This window comes from Rhopilema esculentum, chromosome 3 (assembly GCF_057945365.1).
Source record: "Rhopilema esculentum isolate cy_ngs chromosome 3, ASM5794536v1, whole genome shotgun sequence".
Taxonomy (NCBI): Eukaryota; Metazoa; Cnidaria; class Scyphozoa; order Rhizostomeae; family Rhizostomatidae; genus Rhopilema; species Rhopilema esculentum.
Genome location: NC_142817.1, coordinates 5,718,876 through 5,725,756, shown reverse-complemented (window position 1 = coordinate 5,725,756; position 6,881 = coordinate 5,718,876). Strand labels below are relative to the sequence as shown.

Sequence of the window (6,881 nt, the reverse complement as noted above, 5' to 3'; positions counted from 1 at the left end):
CGCAAAACGGACGGCAGCAGGTACTCTAAAAATACATTTGTCCAAGATATGTTATCAGATACTTTTCGGACAAGTCTACAATTTTAAGCATATGTTCAATACCTGATAATAATTCCGCACGCTGATGCACTGGCATCATATCTTTGGTAAATGATTTGTAACTCTAGCCATAGTCTATAGAATAGCCATAGTCCATAGTCTAAAGTCTCAATTCTATAGACTATGCTCTAGCGTAGAGGCAGGAGCAACACATTCATTAGGCTAGCATGTGCTGAGGCACCCCTTTTACTTTTTTCAATTATATGCTGCACAACTTTCGAAAATTTATGAGAATGAAATCATGTATTTTGTCAAATTTCTAAAGATTTCGAGATCGACTTTATTCGAAAAGAATCTCGTCTCCTAGGCAAGAGAAGTTGCTTTCTTTGTAAAATCTTGGAAGATAGTATCTCGCTAGCTGAAAAATCATCAATTGATACCTATTTTGAACATAGCTTCGGTAGAGCGTAGACGTGAATGAAACTCCATATCGTTGATTTTATCTTTAAATATATACAAAACGTGACTATATACAGCTATAACGTAAACGTAACTTGTTAGCCCATCATAAACTTGTAGCGTGACTTTATCGTAATTTCACTACTTCAAACAACTTAACCTTACAATATAGGGCGTGAATATATATAACGTAAGAAGACTGGGACGAGTAGGAATCCCCCATGATGGCGTGGGTTGCGAAATATATTGACTTCACAACATACTCCCCCGATTGAGTTGCCTGCACTCAATTTACAATAATACATATTAATTAATCATTATTCATCAACAAAACGTAAGAACATTTTTTTTTAAGCAAGCTGAAACTGTAAGCGTATACATATTGAAATATTTACATATTGTCTCTTCTAAGAAACTCTCCTAACTTTGCAGCTGCGCGCTTAGATCGCGTAATAGTTCTATCTGCTGGCTGCGCAGGCGCTATAGGTGCGTTGACTTGATTTGCTTCTGTGTTAGGTTCCTTACATGCAATTTCTAAAGGTACAAGTAATTTCAAGGGACGTCTGAATACTTTACCCTTACTCCTTTCACCTGCTATCTGGATCTTTGCTGATCTTACGCTTCCATCTGTACCTACAATCAACTCAAGAATTTTACATAATTTCCAAAAAGTGCGTTTTTTATCGTCATCCTTTAAAAGAACTATATCTCCAACCGATATGACTGGCTCTTCCCGTTTGTCTTTCGGTCTATAGGCTTCCATAATACCTGTTAAATATTCCTTCTTCCATCTCTTCGTGAATTGTTGAAGTAGAGTCTTATGATACTTGGCTCGTTTTGACAGAACCTCGTATGTACTTAGCATTTCATAGTACCTGTCTTGGGGCAAAAGTGATAGATTTCTTCCATTAATTAATTGACACGGTGTCAATGGATATGAAATACCGTCAGTGTCATCATATACATAAGTAATTGGCCTAGAGTTGATTACTGCTTCGACCTCTATCAAGATGGTATTTAATTCTATTTGCTTTAGGTATGACCGACCTATTACCTTTTTTAGACAACGTTTTACGCTCCTTATTAACCTTTCCCAAGCACCTCCTTGCCATGGGCTTCTATCAACTATGAATTGCCACTTAACTCCTTTCTTTTCAAGACTTTCACCTAACCTAGGGGAACGCAAAAGATGTTTTACATCCTTTGAAGCTGACTTAAAGGTCTTGGCGTTGTCACTTACCAATAGAGACGGTAAACCTCTACGTGCTGCGAATCTTCGAAACGCTCGTAAAAATGACTCGACATTGAGTGATTCTACAAGTTCTAAATGAACTGCTCTTGTCGACATACAAGTAAAAAGACAGACATAAAACTTCTCTTCTCCATCATTGTTACCTTTACTGGCAACTGTCAATGGACCTGCAAAATCTAGCCCTGTATTTGCAAATGGGGGCTGATCATCGACCCTCATTCGTGGCAAGTCTGGACAAAATACAGTAGAATATGGCGAACCTTCTAATTTCCTACATGTGATACATTTGCGTACAATACTTTTAACTAATTCCCTTGCACGAGGAATCCAATACTTTTGTCGTAAAAGATTTAACGTTTCCCTTATTCCATCGTGCATGACTTTTTCGTGGCAATAGAGAACAAGCAATTTGGAAACCTGATGAGACTTCGGTAATAAGATTGGTCTTATGCTTGACGCTATGACGGATGCATTTTTTATACGACTTTGACACCTCAAAATGCCCTTTTCGTCTACGAAGAGCTGAAATTGCGAAACGTACAAAGGGGGTTTTTTGTCCCCTTTTGATTGTAAATAATCAATTTCCTTACAAAAGAATTCACCTTGAATTGAGCGTATAAGAACATTTTCTGCGTTAGCAAATTCTTCTATATTTATCTGATTTTCTCGTTGACAAGTATTGTTTTTTTAACGATGCGCGTAAATTATGTATAAAACGAAGTACCCATGCTAATATACGGACACATTTTCGGTAAGAACCAAACCTTTCAAAATCTACAACGTTGCCAACTTTGGCGTTTTCCTTAGTTGCTATAGCATGCGTGATATTGGGGCTACATTTTACTCTTTCCTCTAAAGCGGAACCGGATTCGAAAATATCTTCTTGCTTAGGCCATTTTGTGGGTGGCTGTTTTAGAAACCCCGGACCCTCCCACCAAAAAAGAGTTTGCTCTAACTTGCGACCAAATATACCCCTTGACGGTAAATCAGCTGGGTTTTGAGATCCCGGGCAATAAAACCATTCATCGCGGCTTGAAGTTCGTAAAATATCCGACACGCGATGGCGTACAAATTGCTTCCAAACCTTATTGTTCTTTATCCAGCAAAGGGTGCAAACCGAATCTACCCAATAAAATACTTTGATAGGCGTGCCGTGAAGCTCCTCCCCAAGAGTACCTTTTACTGTGCTGATTAATTTTGCGAGTAACTGTGCCCCTAAAAGCTCTAAGCGTGGTATGCTTTGTTTTGTTAGAGGACAAACCCTGGCCTTGGCAGTGACAAACTTGATGCTTACCTCCCCCGTATCGTACACAATGCGGAGATAAACAATTCCAGCGTAAGCAGTCTCACTGGCATCTGAAAACCCATGTATTTCGACTTGGCATACTATTTTACCTGGGTCAAAGAAACATCTTGGCATGCGAATCCCGTCTAAACGACTTATTTCCGAAATGAAACGATCATATTTTTCCCTTGCTTCTCCTGTAAGCTCTTCATCCCACCCCCATTTGTCTACGCAAAGTTCCTGAAAGAGCACTTTCAAATTGATGGTATACACACTAAGACAACCGATCGGGTCAAAAATCTTGGCTGCTAACTTTAAAAGAGAGCGTTTTGTGGGCTTAAGTGTTTTTGCTAGTTCTATAATTGACCCCAGATCAAAAAACAGTTCATCCTTTTTACTTTCCCAATTTACTCCAAGGACCTTGTTATTATTTTCCCTTTGAGGTGGGCCTATTGTTTGCTGAGCGAAGGATTGATCATCTTGTATGATCTCCTTCGCATTATCACCATTGGATACGTTACCTGCTTCCACCTTTTTGATTTCATGTAACAAAGCTGTGTCATTAGTTTTAAATTTGCGAAGGTTAAACCCACCTTCGGACAAAATCTCCCGTGACTTATGGAAAATCTCTAACGCCTCATCAATAGAATTTGTGCTACATGATAAGTCATCAGCATAAAGCCGATCTAACACTTTAACAACACGAGGAAATCGATTAGCATATTGAGCAATGTGTTTCTTAATTGTGGCTCCCAGTATAGATGGCGATGGTCTTAAACCAAACACCAGTCTACAATACTTATACTGAATAACCGTTGGATTCGGCTTACTAATGTCGTCATACCACAAAAAACGTAAAGCATCCCGGTCTTTTTTATCAATTTCAATCTGAAGGAATGCCTTTTCAATATCAGCTATTATAGCAATGGCATGTGAGCGGAAACGTAATAACGTATCGAATAATGGCGGCATGTAATTATCACCAAGTTCTAAACATTCATTAAGAGATAAAGCTTCCTTGTGCGATTTCGCACTTCCATCAAAAACAACACGAAGTTTTGTTGTTTCACGATCTCGTCGAATTACACCATGGTGACTCATAAAATGAGGATTACCCTGATTCTCCTCCTCCACAGGGACTTGCTCAATTATTCCGTTGTTTAATTGCTCTTTGAAAATGTTATCATATTCAGATAATAATTCAGGGTTTCCTTTTAACCGGCAAAACAAAGATTTTAAGCGATTTAATGCCAAGTTATAATCATCATTAAGGCAAGATATATCAACCTTCCAAGGAAGGCTTACCTGGTACCTTTTACCATTAAAGGTGATTTCAAATTGCTCGTCTTGTTTGTTTTCATTTGTGGGTTCACTCCCCTTGTCAATCCCGGATGATTCTTGTTTCCAAAACTCGCGAAGCGTTTGTGTTATTTCCTCATTTTCTTCGACAGGCCTTCCAACTGACGTATCTAAAATCAAATTAGAAGTCACATTAGAATAGGTTTTAGGCTCCAAGGATCCTGGTACTTTTCCCGAAAGTAGCCATCCTAATTTGCTACTTACTGCTATTGGCCCTGATGTACCTCTAATAACATCACCAATGATAACATCATACAAGTAATCATTACCAATAAGCAAATCAATGCGCCTATTTTGCTCGCTTAGCTTCTTGTCCGCTAGATTTAGGCCTATCAAATGCTGATACTTGCTTACGTCTATGCGCGTATTTATAGGCGAACAAATAGACTGATAGCTTATGGCGCTTATCAAAATTGGCGTCTCATCTATTCCTGTCTCTAACATTAACTTAACGACATCACATTTCTTGCGTACTGATTTCTCAGTTCCAAATGTGTTCAAATTTAAGTTTTCCTGTCTTTCGACTTCCAGATTTAGTTTTCGTCTGACTTCTTCAGAGATGTAGCTTCGTTGGCTCCCACTATCGAAGAAAACATTGATTTTCATCCTCTGAGCCTTGTCTGCCCCATAAACATACGCAGTGGCCGTCTGCAGCAATACTTCTTGTTTTCCTGTAACACTGGTAGTTACTTTTGTTTCTTCCTCCGTTTGTTTTGCTCCTTTGTAGCAAATTGACTCGTGGTGAAAATTTCTGCCACATTTTTTGCAATTTCGATTTTCCCGACACTTTTTTGTCATGTGTCCAGATTTTAAGCAGGAAAAACATCGTTTGGTCTCCAATAGGATCTTTTTTCTACCCGTTATTCCCTGGACTTCTTTGCAGATAGACGGAGAGTGTGCATGCCCACAATAAACACAATCTTGCACTTTTTCGTCTTTCGTCAAAAATGTCTTCGTAGTGCCTTGTGGTGATTTTGGTCCATATCCTGAAGTTTTGTCAAATTTCCTTTCGACGGGCTTGATGTTATCGCTCAGTTCCCTGGCTTCAATTTCCTTTTTGACGATCTCCAATATTTCTTTTATCGGCCAAACTTCCTCGGTCGTCTTTCTGGCGACATGCAATGTAATTTCTCGCGGCATTCTTGCCATAAGGATTGGTACTAATAAACTGCCATAACTTGCAGAACTCATACCAAGGGCTTCAAGCCCCCTTACGTGTACATTTATGCTGTCGTAAATGAAGCGCAATTGCTTCACGTTTTCGTTTGGGCAGTTTTGTAGCCCAAGGAGAGCCTGCATATGCGTCGAGATTATTTGTTGTTTGTTGCCAAACCTTGCCTTCAAAATTTCCATTGCATTTAAATAATTTTGTTCCGTCAGTTCGAGTCCTGATACTGCACGGTATGCTGGACCCTCCAACAAATTCACCAAGTAGTTGAGCTTATCAACTGCAGTTATGCTTTCGTTTTTATCTATGGCATTCTCGAAACTCTGCCAAAAGGACATGAAACGTGTTATATCTCCGTTAAATCGTGGGAGCGTTATTTTTGGCAGACGAATGGCAACAGAACCCATGGTAACCCCGCTTGTATTGAGACCATGTTCGTTGTTTGTTGCTTGTTCAACGTTTTCAGCTTCTCTGGAAGGCGTTGACGTAATAATTTGTGTCGTTCCTCTCCCAACTCCGAATGCATTGGTCTGAGCGTAACGACCGTCTTTAAAAGCTTGTATCCTTCCCAGAATTTCATCGATTCTGAAATTCAGCTCCGTCGTTTCATCGATTTCTTTTTCGATATTAACGTCTGGACATATTTCCAGTATCTTTTCGTTTAGTCCGTTCACATACGTTTGCTTTTCTCGAAGAGACTTTTGTACCGTTTCTAAACGAATCACCTTCTCGACTTGTTCTCCATTTTCATTAATTAGTTCTTCAAGAAGAGCCGTGGCTTGTCGTTCAAGCTTCGTAATGGAGGTTCTATTTCCTCCTCGTATTGCTAACAATTTCTTTAATTGTCCACTGTTACCTTCTGTATCAGTGGCCATGATTTCGTCGTATTCCGTGCCCCGCGTTGGGCGACATTATATTTTGAACATAGCTTCGGTAGAGCGTAGACGTGAATGAAACTCCATATCGTTGATTTTATCTTTAAATATATACAAAACGTGACTATATACAGCTATAACGTAAACGTAACTTGTTAGCCCATCATAAACTTGTAGCGTGACTTTATCGTAATTTCACTACTTCAAACAACTTAACCTTACAATATAGGGCGTGAATATATATAACGTAAGAAGACTGGGACGAGTAGGAATCCCCCATGATGGCGTGGGTACCTAAAATTGTAGGCAATACATCATTTGGTACCTACAAATTCTGTCAATTTGACTGAGAATCTTCTTCTTGCCAATGCCAATTGTGAATAAAAAGCTTTGATTTTCAACATGGGGCATGTTTCGACATTCTAAATAGGGTGATTTAAAAAA

General features: G+C 39.2%; 1 protein-coding gene across 1 annotated transcript; it reads right to left on the bottom strand.

Moving 5' to 3' along the window:
• Positions 1 to 889: 889 nt before the first annotated feature.
• Positions 890 to 6,437, bottom strand: LOC135690935 (uncharacterized). Its single transcript, XM_089113014.1, has 2 exons — positions 2,515 to 6,437; positions 890 to 2,021 (listed from the first exon to the last, which is right to left on the bottom strand). The coding sequence occupies exons 1-2, from the start codon at positions 6,435 to 6,437 to the stop codon at positions 890 to 892; spliced, it is 5,055 nt and encodes a 1,684-aa protein (XP_088969140.1).
• Between the last annotated feature and the right edge of the window lie 444 nt (positions 6,438 to 6,881).

Coding starts and splice junctions, on each gene's coding strand:
- LOC135690935 (XM_089113014.1), bottom strand. CDS start 6,437: ATGGCCACTGATACAGAAGGTAACAGTGGACAATTAAAGAAATTGTTA. Junction 2,022..2,514: donor AACGTTGTAGATTTTGAAAG/GTTTGGTTCTTA, acceptor TATCACATGTAG/GAAATTAGAAGGTTCGCCAT.